Source organism: Dendrobates tinctorius, unplaced genomic scaffold, assembly GCF_039654945.1.
Source record: "Dendrobates tinctorius isolate UK_male_01 unplaced genomic scaffold, ASM3965494v1 ptg000019l, whole genome shotgun sequence".
Taxonomy (NCBI): Eukaryota; Metazoa; Chordata; class Amphibia; order Anura; family Dendrobatidae; genus Dendrobates; species Dendrobates tinctorius.
Window position 1 is genome coordinate 31,234,618 of NW_027361687.1, and position 18,551 is coordinate 31,253,168.

The window sequence follows — 18,551 nt, forward strand, 5'->3', positions numbered from 1 at the left end:
TATACAGACAGGGCAGCAGAGGAGGAAACATAAGCGAGTACACAGACAGGGCAACAGATAAGATTCTCAGCACAGGGCCATTTTTTAACACATCCTATTGCACAAATTTTTTATTATTACAAGATCTATTGATTAAATGTACTTTATTCTTGGGACAACCAGCTTTATATGTTGCCATATTTTTTTGAATCTGTGTAATTAGTAAGTAATCATACCTGGTAGTTACAGGCCTCTGCTTTTAATGCAACGGGCAGCTCATTAGGAGAAATGTCTTCCTTATCTTCTCTAAAACTTTAAAATACCAGATTATAGACCTCAGTAGTAAATATCAGACTTGATTTTATTTGTCAGTAAAGCAATGTCCTTGTATGAGAAAACAAATGTTCAAAACATTAATAAAAAAAATAAACCAGGTCCTTAATTTGTCCAATGGCTTCTTCAGGGTCACGAAGGCCAAAAGTCACAAATGGACAGCAGTAAAAGCAGTGTGCCGCCATCTGGGATGGTACACATGGCATCACTATAACCAGTCTAGACCGCTATGAAGGAAGGGCAGGTGTAAAAGTGAGACGCAGACATAACACTTCCAGGCTCTATAGAAATATAATGAACAGTGATAGTCTTTAAAGAGGTTGTTTTCATCTTATTAAAAGGAGTGAAATTGGAAAAACAAGCAACTTTTCAATTTAATCTCTTATTAAAAATCCTCTCTCAAGAATGGTGGGCTTTTTAATATAGATTACTGCTCATTGTCTAGTCTCCGACCACCTCTGCAAATGGTGGCCTATTGCCTATGCGAGAAGTGCGCACTCGCATACCTTATATTGTGCATGCCCCTAATATTGTCCCTTGCAAATCTCCCGTGCTGCATGGACCAATAGCGAAGCCATGCCACTGCTCCAAGCGGTCAATCGCCAGGAGCGCAACCATGCCACTGCTCCAAGCGGTCAATCGTCAGGAGCGCAACCAGGCCACTGCTCCAAGTGGTCAATCGTCAGGAGAGCAACCATGCCACTGCTCCAAGCGGTCAATCGCCAGGAGAGCAACCATGCCACTGCTCCAAGCGGTCAATCGCCAGGAGCGCAACCAGGCCACTGCTCCAAGTGGTCAATCGTCAGGAGAGCAACCATGCCACTGCTCCAAGCGGTCAATCGTCAGGAGCGCAACCAGGCCACTGCTCCAAGCGGTCAATCGTCAGGAGAGCAACCATGCCACTGCTCCAAGCGGTCAATCGCCAGGAGCGCAACCATGCCACTGCTCCAAGCGGTCAATCGCCAGGAGCGCAACCATGCCACTGCTCCAAGCGGTCAATCGTCAGGAGCGCAACCAGGCCACTGCTCCAAGCGGTCAATCGTCAGGAGCGCAACCATGCCACTGCTCCAAGCGGTCAATCGTCAGGACGCAGCCCATGCCGCTGCTCTGAGCGGTCAGACACCAGGAGAACAACCACGCTGCTGCTCCGAACAGTCAATCATCAGGAGGGCAACCATGCCACTGCTCCGAGTGGTCAATCGTCAAGAGCGCAACCATGCCGCTGCTCTGAAAGGTCAATTGTCAGAAGGGCAACCATGCCGCTGCTCCGAAAGGTCAATCATCAGGAACACACAGTCTGTGTAATAGAAGCTATATATTTAGGGCCAAAAATGGGAAATCTTTCCCTGAGAGGATGGGGACTTAATCTCGACTCTGAATATATGGCTTGTAGGATGATCCATAATATTACGCCGTGCAGCAAATCTCAGAATTTATACCACCTCTGTAGTAAAAATAATGACTGAGACAGAGCAGGAACTGAAGAAAAATGTTGTTGCTTGGTTGTAGTTTTCTTTTTTTGGGGGGAGGAGGGGATGGGGCGATATACAAATAGATTATGGCCAGGTCTGGGTTTAGAATTGGAATTATTTTATTTGAGAGGTTTAATCTTCTGCTTTTGCTTCCATTTCGTCAGCGTCATCATCTCCGTCCACCTCTGCATTCTCTTTCTCCAGTCGCTCCAGTTGTCTGGCGAGTTCTGTTTCATCTGTGTCGGTGACCACCTTGGGCTAAACAGAAAGCAAGAAGCCAATGTTACACACCCCATGTGTACATATGGAACAGAGCCGCTTGTGGGGGCACTACAGTAAGCAGAGATCTACACATGTAAGTGCACCTTCCAATGTGTGCCCTCCGTGTTACTACTATTTGGGAAGTTCTATCCATGGATACTTGATAATATGAGGGCTTGGTTTTTACCTTTTCGCTCCGGATTATAAGACACACCCCAAATTTTGAGAAGAAAAATAAAAAAAACTTTTTCTTTTAAATAAAATGGTGGTGCTTCTTATAATCCATGCGATTTATTGCTTACTGGGGGGTGGTGGCTGCGGTGAAGCGGGGTCCCAGCGTCACTGCTGGAGGAGGCAAGAGTGAAGCGTTGCTGCAGGCTGGGATGAGGACGTGTTTGGATGTGCAGCGCGCGGCTGCGGGTATCCGGTGCTGCGGGGGCTCTGCCGACATTTTCTGAAAGGCCAGAGCCCCTGCAGTTCGATGGTTTCCTATGCGGTGGACTTGGGAAAATGGCTTTAGGGGGCGACACTTGCGGAGATGGAGATCTTGGTGCCGAGATCTCCATCTGCGCATGCGCCACCCCCGGCTGCCATTTTCCCGGAGTCCACTGCATAGGAAAACCATGGAACTGTGAGGGCTCTGGCCTTTCACAAAATGTCAGCAGAGCCCCCGCAGCACTGGAGACCCCCGTAGCAGCACCGGACACCTGCAGCAGCGCGCAGCACATCCGAGCACACCCTCATCCCAGCCTGCGGCAACACCACTCTCTCCTTCTACAGCCACGACCCTGGGACCCTGCTCCACTGCGGCCGGCAAGTGTATCAGCATTATAAGACGCACCCCCATTTACCCTATTTGGTGTGTGGGGGGGGGGGGGGGGGGGGGGAGTGCATCATATAATCCAAAAAATATATTATATAAAAAAAAAAAAAAAAAAAAATAATCAAGAAAAAAGGGCAGCACTACCAAAATAATATAGTAGGTGCAAAACCTATTCAGCAGTGTGCAAACAGCCAAATTAACAAAAGGAAAAAAAAAAATAGGCAGCACTCAAATTAAATGTGAAAACAGTGGATACTTTACTGATCCTCAGATGGCAATGTTTCAACGGTGACCTGTCTTTGTCAAGCCCGACAAAGACGGCAACATTTCAACAGTGACATCTGAGGATCAGTAAAGTATCCACTGTTTTCACATTTAATTTGAGTACTGCCTATTATATATATATATATATATATATATATATATATATATATATATATATACACATACATACACACACACTATATATAATGTCTCTGCATTTGGAGCTGGCTGACACTATGCACTACTGAAGAGCAATGAATACTCTCTGCATGCACAGTCCCAGCGAGTATTCCGGCAGCTGTGTTCTACTTGTGAGCAGCGCATGACATCCCTGCCATGCGCTGCTTACAAGCATAAAGCAGTTGCGGGCAGAGGAGCAGGACGCTGCGAGGGAGCGCCGGGAAGGTAAGTGTAATGGTTTGGTTTTTTACGTTTTCTGATGGGGCCATACATACCAGGATGGGGGTGGGGGACAATTATAAGGATAGGGCCAATCATACCAAGATACTATTAAAGAGAAATTAATATTCATTGCCCTTCATTCCCATGGGCGTAGAATGCAGTGAATATTCATTTCTGTTTAGCAGCGGGCACAGGAGTTAGCCGTAGCCTCCGGCTCTAGCCTCCTGTGACCCACTGCTCCGCCGATGCTGCTCCCTCCACCTACCCACCACTGCCGGTACATCCGGACTAAGACGCACCCCCCATTTTTGGTGGGAAAAAGTGCGTCTTATAGTCTGTAAAATACAGTATATAATTTTTTTTGCCTAAAATACAAAGGAAATGTGTCATCTTCAACTTTAGCCCTTTTAGAGATAAAATTATCTTCAACTTGCTTAATTGTTCACAACAACAATAATTATGACCAGGGGTGCCCAAACTTTTACATGCCACTGTACTCTAAACGCGCACATAGACTGTCATTTTCCGTACCAAAAATCTGCTGCGTTTTAGAGTTCGGGAATTAATCATCAAATTTTAAGATGCCTTATGGACACACAATGAAGAATGTCTGTAGCGGATCTCTCGCACTACAGGCCAAAGGGTGAAAGAGTCAACTTAAAGGTCTTTTTCCCCATTTTCATAGATGGATGTTGTCATATATTGGCTGTAAAAAACAAGCACTTTTGCAATTTCCTGTTTATTAAAATTTACAGCTGTTTGAGGATATTTAGGGTATGTGCACACGTTGCGGATTTGTGTGTGGATTTTTCCGCGTGGAATCTGCAGAATCCACAGGTAAAATGACCTGCGTTTTACCTGCAGATTTTACCTGAGTTTTTACACCTGCGGATTCCTATAATGGAATGGGTGTAAAAACGCTGCAGAATCCGCACAAAGAATTGACATGCTGCGGAAAATAAACTGCTGAGTTTCAGCGTGGAATTTTCCGCAGCATCTGCACAGCGGTTTTTGATTTCCATAGGATAAAAATGGTACTATACAACGCATGAGAATCTGCAGCGGATCCGCAGGGCCAAATCCGCAACGTGTGCACACACCCCAACACTTTTGTTTACAGCTGGTTGCTTTAACCCCTTAACGACCAGGGGTATTTTTGGTTTTACATTTTCATTTTTCCCTCCCCTTCTTTCCAGAGACATAACTTTTTTAATTTTCCGTTTATATGGCCATGTGAGGGCTTATTTTTTGCGGGACGAGTTGTACTTTTAAATGACATCATTGGTTTTACCATATCGTGTACTCGAAAACGGGAAAAAAATTCCAAGTGCGGTGAAATTGCAAAAAAAGTGCAATCCCACACTTGTTTGTTGCTTGGCTTTTTTGTTAGGTTCACTAGATGCTAAATCTGACCTACCATTATGATTCTCCAGGTCATTACGAGTTCATAGACACGAAACATGTCTATGTCCTCTTTTATCTAAGTGGTGAAAAAAAATTCCAAAGTTTGCTAAAAAAAAAAAAAAAAAAAAAAAAAAATTGCGCAATTTTCCGAGACCCGTAGCGTCTCCATTTTTCATGATCTGGGGTCGGGTGAGGGCTTATTTTTTCCGTGCCGGACTGACGTTTTTAATGACACCACTTTTGTGCAGATACGTTCTTTTGATCACCCGTTATTGCATTTTAATGCAATGTCTTGGTGACCAAAAAAACGTAATTCTGGCGTTTTGAATTTTTTTCTCGCTACGCCGTTTAGCGATCGGGTTAATGCTTTTTTTTTATTGATAGATCGGGCGATTCTGAACGCGGCGATACCTAATATGTGTATGTGGGATTTTTTTTTTACTGTTTTATTTTGATTGGGGCGAAAGGGGGGTGATTTGAACTTTTAGGTTTTTTAATTTTTTTTTATTTTTAAACATTTTTTTTTTTTTTTACTTTTGGCATGCTTCAATAGCCTCCATAGGAGGCTAGAAGCATGCGCAACCCGATTGGCTCTGCTACATATGGGCGATGAGCAGATCGCCCATATGTAGCAGATTTACTGCTGTGCTTTCAGCGCCGACCACCGGGTGGCGCTGAAAGCCTTATGCCTGGAACAACCATAGAGGTCTCATAGAGACCTCTGGTTGTCCAGGCAACATGACGCCGACCCCCGATCACGTGACGGGGGTCGGCGATGACGTCATTTCCGGCCCGGCGGCCGGAAATTCTATTTAAATGCCCGCTGTCAGCTTTGACAGCGGCATTTAACTAGTTAATAGGCGCGGGCGGACGGCGATTCCGCTCGCGCCTATTGCGGGCACATGTCAGCTGTTCATAACAGCTGACATGTCCCGGCTTTGATGCGGGCTCAGCGCCGGAGCCCTCATCAAAGCAAGGGAAATGTCTGATGACGGACTGTGTCCGTCATTGGACATTAAGGGGTTAAAGACCGACCACCACTGCTAGAAAGCAAAACACGCGCAGTACTCACAAGCTCTTTTCTATTAAGTTTTTAAACCCTGTTTTGAAGCCGTCCAGGATGGCAGGATCACGCTGCTACCTCCTAGTCCCAGTGCAGTGCTTACAAGCTACACACGAGGTGGTCGGTCTCTTGGGTAACGAGCCATAAGAAAAAGAAAAGTGTTAATATCTCAAGAAGAGCTGCAAATGTTAATTAACAGTAAATTGCAAAAATGATTGTTTTTACAAGCTCTATACAACAATATTCATCTGTGAAAATGGTAGAAACCCTTTAATCCCACTGAGCAGAATACTGCAAGGTGGATAAAAACAATATAACAAGTAGTGCACCGCGCTGAAGTTGCTGCTATACAAGTAACAGAGAATAATAACTAAAAAGGAGGGTAGAAAGTGCAGTAGATGAATAAAAACCTTCCTACCTTTGGATAAAGCGGTGCTTAGGCGACGGAGGAATCCTGGGCACTGGAGCAGAAGGTGTGACGTAAGCTGTACACCGGTGATCACACCGACACATAGAATGGAATAGGTGCACCATGAAGAGGGAGGCTGGGAACTGGAGAGTGTCCTCCCCTGATGGAACCCACCTGCCCTCGCCAAGACCTTGATGCACGCGGCGTGCGCCGGCCGAGAGACACCGCTAACAGTGTCGGAGTGTGGAGGGGGCGTGGTCTGGGTGACATCATCTAGAGCGGGGAGCTGGGAATTGAAAGACGGTGGCTGCAGGGGGCCACAAACGCCAATGCGTTTCAAAGGTGCACGGACCTTCTTCGTCAGGGCTGCTGGCCTAATTTATTCTGGGTACCTTGGATATAAAATCCTTATATACAATAATTAACCATGCTAAGGGCTGTGAGGCAGTCGAACATTTTCTCGATAAATTAAATATTTATACGGAAACCCAATCTCGCTTCATATTAGACAGTATTCTGTTCATATTAGAACATAATTACTTTAATGTATGAGGGTCAGTTTTACCTCCAAACATGGGGGACAGCTATGGGTACAAGATTCGCACCCAGCTACGCGAATATATACGTAGCCAAGTGGGAGGAGTCTCACATTTTTCAATCTGTCAACGCTAGCCTAATATTGTGGCGACGGTTCATTGATGACGTTTTGTTCATCTGGAGAGGCCCCCAAAGCGAACTAGACGCATTTCTAATTTAAATACTGTATAAATGACTTTGGTCTTGAATTTACAGCGACAACCAGTACCACCAGCGTCAATTTTCTAGACCTAAACATTTTTATCGAGGATAACCAATTATATACCAAATGCCACCATAAGCCAGTGGATTCTAATGGTTTTATTAATATTGACAGTTGCCATCTCCCAATATGGCTGGAAAATATTCCTATAGGCCAATTCACTCGTATAAGACGCAACTGTACAAGGATTCAAGATTATGAGGATGAGGGAGCTATTTTAGCTAAACAGTTTATGGAAAAAGGGTATCCTAAACAGTTAGTGGATGAAGCCAATGAGGTAATCAGAATAGCATGTAGACACACACAAAAATCAATCAGCTAATGATGTAACAATGAATGTACCAGAACAAATTCGTAAGTGACCCATCATTACGCAGTTCCATCATGGTCATAAAAAATTCATTAGGATCATCCAGAAACACTGGTCTATTCTTCAATCAGATAAGGTAGTGGGTGAATTTTTACCCAAATACCCAAGATTTGTTATCAGAAAATGCCAAACAATAGGTAATATTGTGGCACCCACAGTAGGTAATATGAATACCAAAGCCTTGAGGGCGCAAGCCTCTGGCTTTACACCGTGCGGTACATGTTTTTGTTGTACCCGCACAGAATTTAAGAAAAAACAATTACATATATTTCATAATTCTAATGGCTCCCAGGAATTTCGCATTAAACATTGCATGTCCTGTAACTCCACAGGGGTGATTTAATTATATGCCCTTGTAATAAGCTTTACGTGGGTCGCACAAAGCATAGGCTTTCGGACCGTATCAACGAGCATTTTAATAATATTTAGAAAGGTTTTATTGGACACCCCCTATCCAGGCATTTTAAGGATTATCACAAGAGATCAGTAAAAGGGGTAGTCTTTTTTGGCATTCAGAGGGTATTTGAAAACGTGAGATGGGGGTGACTATCTCAAACGGATGTCACGTATTGAATCGAAATGGATTTTTACCCTAGATTGTCTAGCCCCTAAAGGGTTAAATCATGAAATAGAACTCTATGCCTTCTCATGATGTCAGATCTGACTATCCTTGCCCTATCCTTTATACTGTTTTTTTTTTTTACTTTTGAATGGATTTAATATGGGTATATTTTATGATATATTTATTTTTGCATAGACAAATTTTAAAACTTTTCTTGGGTATATTTTGAGTGCATTTTTTATATTCTAATAAAGTGTTTCACAATTTTTTAAATGTAAATTTGGAAACATATTTTTGCTCTCTGAATCCTTGGGCTGAGTGCAATAGGAGTATTAGTAAGCCCCCCCTTGAAATGATTTTATAGATCAAGGAAGGCTTTTTTTGTGGAGGGGCGGGCTTCTGTTTCCTTATTTAATTTTATGACGGCACCTAGGCCAGCAGCCCTGACGAAGAAGGTCCGTGCACCTTCGAAACGTGTTGGCGTTTGGCACCCTGCAGCCACCGTCTTTCAATTCCCAGCTCCCCGCTCTAGGTGATGTCACCCAGACCACGCCCCCTCCACACTCCGACACTGTTAGCGGCGTCTCTCGGCCGGCGCACGCCGCGTGCATCAAGGTCTTGGCGAGGGCAGGTGGGTTCCATCAGGGGAGGACGCTCTCCGGTTCCCAGCCTGCCTCTTCATGGTGCACCTATTCCATTCTATGTGTCCGTGTGATCACCGGTGTACAGCTTACGTCACACCTTCTGCTCCAGTGCCCAGGATTCCTCCGTCGCCTAAGCACCGCTTTATCCAAAGGTAGGCAGGTTTTTATTCATCTACTGCACTTTCTACTCTCCTTTTTAGTTATTATTCTCTGTTACTTGTATAGCAGCAACTTCAGCGCGGTGCACTACTTGTTATATTTTACAAACATTACCATTGCCAGTTATTAGCACAGTAACGGCTGGAGCACCCGCAGCTTTAGTTGGTACTGCTAGGAGCGCCAGTGTATTGTGATTATGTGGATAAAAACAAGTTTTCTTCCTCCGAGCACCGCACTCCATATGGTGTGGTCCCACACTCTCCCATGACCCTATCCCTTCCCCTCGGCTCTAGTAGTCCTGTGATTAGACATTAGAGGGGAGGACTATGCTGCAGTGCTCAGCCTCTGGGAAACGTCATCTCTTAGGACCGCCCACCGGACTCTTTTGCTCTCATACAATTCAGCTTAATTTACTTATGTGAACCCTACTGAGCTCAGACCCCGGGAACAGCTCACCTCCATTTGGACATTAAACACTCCTCTTTTCTCCTCAATACGCTCTTTGATGACAGACATTGCTTGATTCAGCACAGATAAGCCTTCCGTCCTCTCCAGGGTGGTGGTCGTCATCACGTACCGAGGGGGTGCGATCAGATTTATCTGTACAGAAGACACATCATGTTCATTAAGGTTGAGGGTCGTCCATGCTCAAGTTGCCAAGTGTTTGCAGGAAGGATGTAGAGACAGAATGGGGGACAGTCTGCACGTCAGTAGCGCTACCACACCGGCATCACCATATATATGGCATGCGCTCTATATAGATGCTACTACTGAGCAGAATTCATTTTGGCCTATTGGTTCGGCCGCCACAACAGTCACTGTCTCTCGTGGCCCCTTGGGAAAATTAATTACCCACCCCTGCTATAGAGTACATGCTAGGATTTTTACTATGTCAGGTTTGTAGTATCCCTCAGACAAAAAAAAAACAAAAACACATGACATATGGAGGCATATGGACATCCCATGCATCTATTAGAGATGAGAAAATTAATTTGCTGGTCTAGGAACCAAGTCACTATTCTGTGGCCGCCGGACACCACTTTTGGCTATTCATTCAATTAGCCGGAACAGCTAACCAGAAGAGCTGGGGACACAGATAGGTAGAAGGCGGTCCATAGGGCTCCAATGACCACTGACCTGGCTGATGGACCTGGGTCCTGAGAATCAATATTCCCATCTCTATGGGTGCGCTAATATGGCTCTGAAAAATTCAGAGGTAAAAACATAACCCGAGAGTCCCTATTCCTATGTGCGAGGTCTCAGACTATGGTTTCAACTTGACAGTCCTCATCATGAGCCAATGGGGTCCGTCGGGCAGCTGACGCGGAGCTGCGTCCGTTTCTCGTCTTTACATAGGGCCTTACCTTGATGGGCATATTTTCTGTTGAACAGCTAAGTCCCGCTCTCAAGGCATCCTTGACGGCATCAATACCTTCATAGCCGTAGCATGCGACTTCAATGTCTTACAAGGAAAAAAAGGAAAAACAACAGAAACCATAAGAAAATGGACGGAATGTTCCAACTTTAGACGACAGGTAAGAGGACGGAATAATCAGTTATGTATTGGCACTATTAAGGCCCCGTCACACACGCGGCTCTTAGATACCCGCTGTTTACCTTGGAAACCAGCTTGCTCGCTGGTCCTGATCGCTGGAGGGGCTGTCTATGTGACAGCTCACCAGCGATCAGCCCAACGATGTCACAGCGATCCCATCCATGTCGGATCACTGGTGGGATCGCTGGGACATCGTTATGTGTAACGGGGCCTTTAGTGTCTTTCTGCTTTCCTGGTTTGAGAAAATAGAAAAGTAACCTAACCTAACAGAAACTTATAGGGCAGATGGCAGCCATTACCTGCCCGGATCTTCACAGCTTGTGGGGTAAGACGCCTGTTAATATTGTCAATGAGAACTCGCCTCTCCTCTTCTGTTAAATCCAAGTCATCCAGAACGGAGGGGTCTCTGGAAAAAACACAAACAATTCCCAATTTGGAGAGACTGAGCTCTGTACTGATCTGCATACGTGTACACGCACCTCTTCTGTGAAGACCAGTAGAAAGCTGACAATCACCAGTGAGAGGGCGAGGTGGTGGCGAGGCAGAGGCAAAGTGGAGGTGAGGAGGGGGTGTGGTGAAGGTGAGGTAGAGGCGAGGTGGTGTGAGTGAGGTGGGGATGGTGGTGGAGGTGAGGCAAAGAGCAGATGAGGAGGGGGCGAGGTGGCAGTACATTACTGACGCATGCACTGGAGTCAAGCCTATCTGTCCGGTGTAGTCTTCAATCTCCCATATTAACCAAAAGGCAGAATATTTTGTAAGAGGAGAACAGACCCGTCCCCGCTTCCATCCTCCGTGCACCTTCATACTTACGAAACAGCATGCTTGAAGGCGTCATAGGCTCCGTATCCCGGCCTCTTGTACCTATCGTCAAATACCCAGGCTGTTCTCTGAAACAAACTCTCCAGCTGTTCATCCTTTACGTACTCCAACACCTCGGCTACGTGCCGCAGAATGCTGTAGACCTGGCGAAAAAGAAGAGTGGAGAGCAATGTACTCGACAGCACACACGGGAGGCACCAGGCACAGTGCATGGAGAATAAGGCACCTTTGGGGAAACTAATTAAAAGGTTTTTCGGTTTCTGGAGAAAAAAAAAAAACCTACTCCCCGGCCAAACATTTTTTTTTCTAAAATGCTTTACTCGCCCTCCCCAGATCCCACGCAGAGTCTGCACTACTGATCCCAGTGACTGTTAGGGTATGTACACACAACGTCTTGAGGCTTTAAGTGGTTAAAATCCTGAATCCGTCATGCATATGGTCAGGCTTTTCTGTGTGAGTTTTCACGAGGACCCTCCGGATAAAGACATAGTTTGCACATACCTTTACTGCCTGCAGTGCTTTAGTCAGTCAGTGAGCTCGGCGGCTCTGTCCAAGTACACAGCAGGAGCCGCTAAGCTCACTGACTGGCTTCAGCGCCAAACAGTTTTTGCTTTTGACTCTGAAAATGGGAAAACCCTTTCAAATGCATGTATCTGTCAGTTTCAATATTTTGGCTTCTACATCTCTATGTATCACAGTACATAGACTCCAGAATGAGGTAACAGGGAATCAGTCAGTGAATGGCACTGACAAGGTTATCTCTCCTACACTCAAGATGATTTATGACCACATCAAAGTTCAAGTCTCGGTCTCCTTTCCTCTGGGACTGTTGCCCTTACATCAGATCACTATGCAGTGCCGATCAGGCTGGAAGCGCAGCTCTGGAGTTTAATATTACGAGGCTATCACCTTCATACGCCCTGCCCATAGTGGATTTCTGGAACCAATAGCCCGGGACGCCGCAGTCCCCAGAGCCCGGGACGCCGCAGTCCCCAGGACGCCGCAGTCCCCAGGACGCCGCAGTCTCCAGAGCCCGGGACGCCGCAGTCTCCAGAGCCCGGGACGCCGCAGTCTCCAGAGCCCGGGACGCCGCAGTCTCCAGAGCCCGGGACGCCGCAGTCTCCAGAGCCCGGGACGCCGCAGTCTCCAGAGCCTTCTTTTTTGCCCATCTTCAGTCTTGGAGGAGAAAAGCACCGTGTCAAGAGCGATCAGTGGAGGTTCCAGCCACCGGACCACAACTGATCAAACCTCCATAAGTCTCCACAAGTGTTTTAAACACTTTTCATCACAACATGGTGATCACGTCTTTTAACTCACGGTTTTGGACTTGGTGAACTTATCTTCACATTTTAGCGCTTCCTCTGGGGAAACTCTTCTTTTGGACAAATCGATGTATCCTGGAAAATGCAAGATATGTCACTAAACGAACAGTCTTATGATCGCAAATATGATAAATAAGTGGATGTCGCAATTCTTCTAGTCTGCAGACGATTGTCACCCTCATTGGGAGAAATCCACACCAGAAATCGACAGAGAACCTGCAGGCAGTTGCTTCCCATTAGGGCCGTCACATACCTTTATCTTTATCCACTCTGATGACGACCACGCACTCGTTCCTGCCAATGCGGATGAGTTTGTTGATGGAGCGGATGCGCCTTCTGGAGAGCTCGCTGAGCAAGATCATGCCCTCTATGTTGTTATACTCCAAGAGGCTGACGTAGGCCCCCATCTCCGCGATGGAGCGGACGTTGACCATCACCACATCGTCCACTTCCGGAAACTTGTGCTGGTAAAACCGACAACTTAACCCCGGCATCCTGAAACCACAGATGAGCGTGTGAAGCGTTATGGCCTCCATGCATCTTTTTAGAAGGCCCTAAACATCTCCACAGTGGAGGTAACAAATTAAGGGGTTAGCCCACCCATTACCTCCATTTATAAGAGGTGATCAATGAAGATTTTTGGTGCTCACTGTAAAATCTGTGTGTCCTCATAGGGGGATACAGGAGCCATGGTTCTTGTGTTCTCCAATGGAACAACCAAAAAACGTGATATTTCAAGAGGGTCCAACCATGAGGACCACTAATCACAAGAACGGGGGTCCCGTGTCCCATATGCGAGGTCACACCTGGATGCAGACTACTGCGCCATTCACACACACACACAGGAACCCAGTTTTTGCAATTAATGAAGGGCAGTCGCAATCGGACATTTATCAAAATCCGCAGGTTGGAGACTACCACAGTGTGGCCTGCAAGGGAGGGTCTCATGATGATCAGATCTTGCAGACGACAGGCTATTGCAATGTGTTGGGTGTCCCAGGTTCTATGCAGAATATCTATGTGCTGGCTCAGCACTAATACTGACAGGTCAGTGAGTGGCGTCATCACCTCCTCCTCCATCCTCTCACCAAGCTGCCTTCTAGGCATCAGTGGCTGTCGGACAGCAGCCGCCATCTTTGAATTAGTTGTCCTGGTCACACATCACATACGCATTGCCCAGCCGGCTAATCAATAGTAGAGCCATGGACGCTGGCAGGTAAGAGGTGACTAATGGCTCCCATCCAGTGGTCACAGATTACAGAGTCTGTGGACCTGGTCCTGTGAATCGATTTGCACCAATAATAGTATAATTGTGTGTGTTACTCTGCCATCTTCCCATTCAAACAAGGGATTGGAAACTTCAATCTTAACATCAGTGGGGTCAAAGCAAATGATCCCATTAAATGGCTGACTGGTTCTGCTGCAGCCGTTGGGTTCTTACCTCTGACATATATTACATCTGCACAACTAATGCCGGATTCACACAACCGTGTTTCACAATTCCAGTACTTACTATGATGCATGGTTTCACCGTGTGTCTCGATCTAAACTCCATGGTCTCATTTGACCCGCGGACAGTCTGTGCACTGCAATCCATACTCAGACTGTGAAAGACAGATCTGTGAATCTCACTTCGGAGCGAGGCTTTTTTCCAGAGTTTTAACTCCAAACACTTAGCAAAAAGATTAAGCGAATCTGGCATCAGGTTTTTGCTATTTAATCTAAGAGCAGCATAATATAGGGCTAGAGACCCTGATTCCAGGGATGTGTCACTTATTAGGCTGTGTTGTAGTTGCAATATAATCAGTGTTTTTTCAGCATAAGATTATCACTGCAGGGTGTCATGTGCACAGCAGTCCAGCTAATGGCTGTGGTACCGTTACACCTAGCGACTCACCAGCGATCCCGACCAGCGATATGACGCGGTCAGGATCGCTGGTGAATCGCTGGGTGGTCGCTAGTGAGCTGCCACTCAGGCAGATCTCACCAGCGACATAGCAGGGGTCGGGGGTCGCTACTTACCTGTCAGACGCGGCGATCCTGCGTCCTCCCGCCCGGCTCCACGCGTCACTCATCGTCACAGCAGGAAGCGCAGCAGGAAGTGGACGACGAGGAATGATCCAGCAGCTTCTCGCGCAATCAGCGATAACCAGCGGGGGAGCCGGTCAGAGGTAAGTGTCACATGCAGCGATATCGCTAGCAATATCGCTGCAACATCACAAAATCGGTGACTTTACAGCGATATTACTAGCGATATCGCAGTGTGTAACGGGGGCTTAACCCCACCCGAACACTGATTGCCAGCTTTCTGACAATGTACACACGATTCACAGCTCAGCATTTTGAGCGCACCCACAGTTCACTCTATAAGAAGCATTGGTCATCCACGTGTGACCACTTAATGGGGTGCTTGGAATGAATGGGACAATGGAGGACTCCACTCATCTAACACTATACGGCAGTAGTGCCCATACACTGCATCCAGCCCTACAGCACCAGCTCCAATCCCCCCACTGCACGGGCCTTCCGTGGCCCTGTACCTTTGCTAACCTCGAAGTAACCACCTACTTGTCTTACACCGCCCGTGTCCGGTGCTCCGCGATCAGATCGGTGTCTCGGCCCCAATCGGCTTCCTGTAGCACACGCCGCACTATTTCATCAGCGTGCGATCCGGCCAAATGTAAGAGCGCATGCGCACCCTCCAAAAGTGGAAACCATAGAGACCGGAAACAAGATAGAACGTTCGCGGCGACGAGTTCGCACTCTGTAGCGTAGACCTCTAGGGGTGGTGACAGTGTTCGTGAGCTGCAGCGCTGATTGGTTCACCACAGCCGAGCGCGAATCTGCAGTGCGCAACACCCGGCCTCTCGGTGATAGAGAGTAGGTAGTAGAGCGCGGAAAGAGACCATGTCACAGTCTTGGAGGATTTGTCAGCCGCCTGGAACACCCTGAGCATCGGCCTGGTGCCTGCATCCGCCCTCGGTTTGCTCAGTGACACAATGGTGATCCACGTACTTCTTACTGCTGAGACCTGTAGTGCTGCTAATAAACGTTCATTCATTCCTTATCTAGAGCCCAATACAAAGCTCGCAGCCCTTCATTGTACAGAACACATACATTCCCCAGAGGTACACTCACCATTCTGTTGTGTATACACAGTGACTGCACCGGCAGAATAGTGAGTGCAGCTCTGGGGTATAATACAGGATGTAACTCAGGATCAGTAATGTAATGTATGTACACAGTGACTGCACCAGCAGAATAGTGAGTGCAGCTCTGGGGTATAATACAGGAGGTAACTCAGGATCAGTAATGTATGTGCACAGTGACTACACCAGCAGAATAGTGAGTGCAGCTCTGGGGTATAATACAGGAGGTAACTCAGGATCAGTAATGTATGTGCACAGTGACTGCAGCTCTGGACACACCCTGGAAGAGGAGGAGCGTCGCAGCTGAGTGTCTGCAGGCTGGGGTTTTGCTAAGCTCCTGGGAAGGGAGGTTTTTCCTGCAAGGACTTTCCATCTGCCCCCTTCCCAGGAAAAAGGACTCTCCCTGGGACTGAGCGCCGGGGCTGTGCCCCTGGCTCCCACCCCCCGGCAAGCCAGCTGGGGGTGGGGGGCCTCATCCACCACCAGGAGGCCCAAGGCACAGCCAGCCAGTCCCAGGGATGGGGAAAAAGCGGACACCAGGGGGCTACAAGGCTCCAGGGTCCGGGACCCCTGAAGTTAAGGCTGTGGCGGGCCCTTCCCCCGGAGGTGCAGCAGCCGGCAGAGGTGAGGCGGGGACCCCCCTTAACATCTGGGGCTCCAAGGTTGCGGGAGAGCCGGCTACCACCTATGCGTCCCGCATTCATGCCCACCTCTCCGAGTACAAGGAGGCCGGCAAGCAGCTCAGGAGACTCCGGGGGGAGTTGGAGGGAGCCCGGGTCATCAGTAAAAACAAGCTCCCTGCCTCAAAGAGAGCAGAGGTCGCTGCCACAGTCAAGCGGCTGAAAGGGGAGATTTGGGCCCTGGAGGACCGGCGAAGTACCATCATGGCCGGCAGCGGCCCCTTCCAGGAAAAGCTGCAGAACGAGGACCGGTTCAGGGCCATGGCCGGTGGGTCTCCTGGGGGGTCAGGAGTCCCCAACCAGGTGGAGGAAAGCGAGGAGGAGGAAGAGCAAGATGGCACCCACACATCCGGGCCACCTCCACCTGAAGACCTGGCGGACACCAGCGTGAGTCAGGTAACATGCAGCAGGATAACCCCCGAGCAGGTGGCCCTCCCGCTGGACTCCAGTAACGCGGAGGAAAGCGGGAGGGAGGATGGAGGGAGCGGGAGTAGTTCTGAGGGGGGCTGCCTCATCCTTAAACAAGTACGGCAGACTGAATCCCCAGCACGGTTTGGCACGCTGTTGTTTGGGTATGAGGTCTGCCAGGAGGATGAGGCAACCGGGAGGAGGAGAAACAGGAGGCGCAGGCGTAAGGCCTCTGAAGGCGTGGAGGAACAACTGGTTTTTGCTCCTCTTCCCGGGGCCCCTCTGTCCCGCTGTGTGGAACCCGCTACCCACCCCGGCTCGGGCCCTGTGGTGGGTCCACAGCGAGGGAGCGGGGAGAGAGATGACTGTTGTGACCTGACTGTCGCATCTGGTGACAGTTCAGACCAGGGCAGCGACATGGAGGTCGGTGCTGGTTGTGGTGGTGGTGTCCAGGCTCAGCCCTCAGTGGCAGGGGGGGCTGGCCTGGCACCAGGTAAAGTTGGTACAGCCAGGGCCGCACCGCCGGTGGCGAGTGCTGGGGCTTCTGGACCCCCCACGTACGGCTCCGCTAAGTCTGGATCGCTAGTGGGGGTCCAGAAGCCTAGGAAGGGCGAACAGAACATCAAGCAGCAGCTGAGGCGGTGCAAAGTGCTGGTCGCTCCCATGTCGGCGCCTGTGGTGAGAGCGGGGTCTCCGGCACGTCGACCCAAAAAGGGGTCCGTGCAGGGGGCTCCGCCGCCGCTGGGCGATGAGGGGGAGTGGCCGGCCTTGCCTGTCTCAAGTGGTGGGCATGGGGTGGCAGCGGTGGTCCGTGAGGGGGGCGTGGCCTCCCCGAGTGTTGCCCGGCCTGCAAAGGCTGTGGCGTGCGGGGGGGGCATGTCCTCCTCGGCCGTCGTCCCACCCGCTGCGTCTGCGTCGCCCGGGGGGGGCATGGCCTCGCAAGGGGTCGCTGCTCTGCCCGTGGTGGCTGTGACTGGCAGGGGGGCGTGGCCTCAGCGGTCGCGACTCCGCCCACTGTGCTCGCGTCACCCGGGGGGGCCGTGGCCTCGCAGGGGGCCGCGGCTCTGCCTGGGGTGGCTTCGACCGGCGGGGGGGGCGTGGCCGCTGCGGGCCCGCTGCCCTCTGTCCCACCCACCCTTCCAAGTAATGCTGTGCTGCCCCCAAAAGCTGGCGGGGAGTTGTCGGGGTCCCCGGCCCACCTACCTTCATCTGAGGGTGCGGGGACTCTGGCGCTCCCTGGCAAGCCGGCGGCGGGGGTGAAGAAAAGTGCAGAGCAGGGAGCGGTGCCAGTGGCCGTCCCTGCCCAGAGTAAACAAAACTCAGCAAAAGAAAAAAAAAAATGGAGCTGAAACCAGGAGCTGCTGTTGCTCCTAGGCCCAGCCAGGGCAGAGTGCATGATGTCATCAGCACTGAGGCATTTAAAGAGGCAGTGGCGCTCCTGGACAGGAGCTGGAGTAGCTCCCAGCAAGAGAGCTCAGGGCCCCCAGCAGGCAAAGAGAGGAACTACACTGGTTTGGGAAATGTAAAAAATGTAAATAATGTTGCTATGTTCACCAATTGTGCGAGTGAGAGTGAGTACGAAAGCGGAGTGGACATATTTGAGGAGATGTTTGCTGAAGTGAATGGTGATATGAGTGACATGGATGAGGGAGTGAGTGCTACTGTGAATGTGGG

At 49.0% G+C, this 18,551-nt stretch overlaps 1 protein-coding gene across 2 annotated transcripts; it reads right to left on the reverse strand.

Annotated features, from left to right (window-relative positions):
* Nucleotides 1-322: 322 nt before the first annotated feature.
* Nucleotides 323-18,247, reverse strand: EIF2S1 (eukaryotic translation initiation factor 2 subunit alpha). Of its 2 annotated transcripts, none has more exons than XM_073566810.1 (8): nucleotides 18,081-18,247; nucleotides 12,894-13,135; nucleotides 12,636-12,715; nucleotides 11,310-11,461; nucleotides 10,799-10,905; nucleotides 10,309-10,406; nucleotides 9,401-9,544; nucleotides 323-2,042 (listed from the first exon to the last, which is right to left on the reverse strand). In XM_073566810.1, exons 2-8 carry the CDS (start codon nucleotides 13,132-13,134, stop codon nucleotides 1,917-1,919), a joined length of 948 nt encoding a protein of 315 aa, XP_073422911.1. In that variant the 5' UTR covers nucleotide 13,135; nucleotides 18,081-18,247; the 3' UTR covers nucleotides 323-1,916. The 2 variants fall into 2 exon arrangements, with proteins under 2 accessions (XP_073422911.1, XP_073422910.1); XM_073566809.1 differs by lacking the exon at nucleotides 18,081-18,247 and adding an exon at nucleotides 15,209-15,388.
* Between the last annotated feature and the right edge of the window lie 304 nt (nucleotides 18,248-18,551).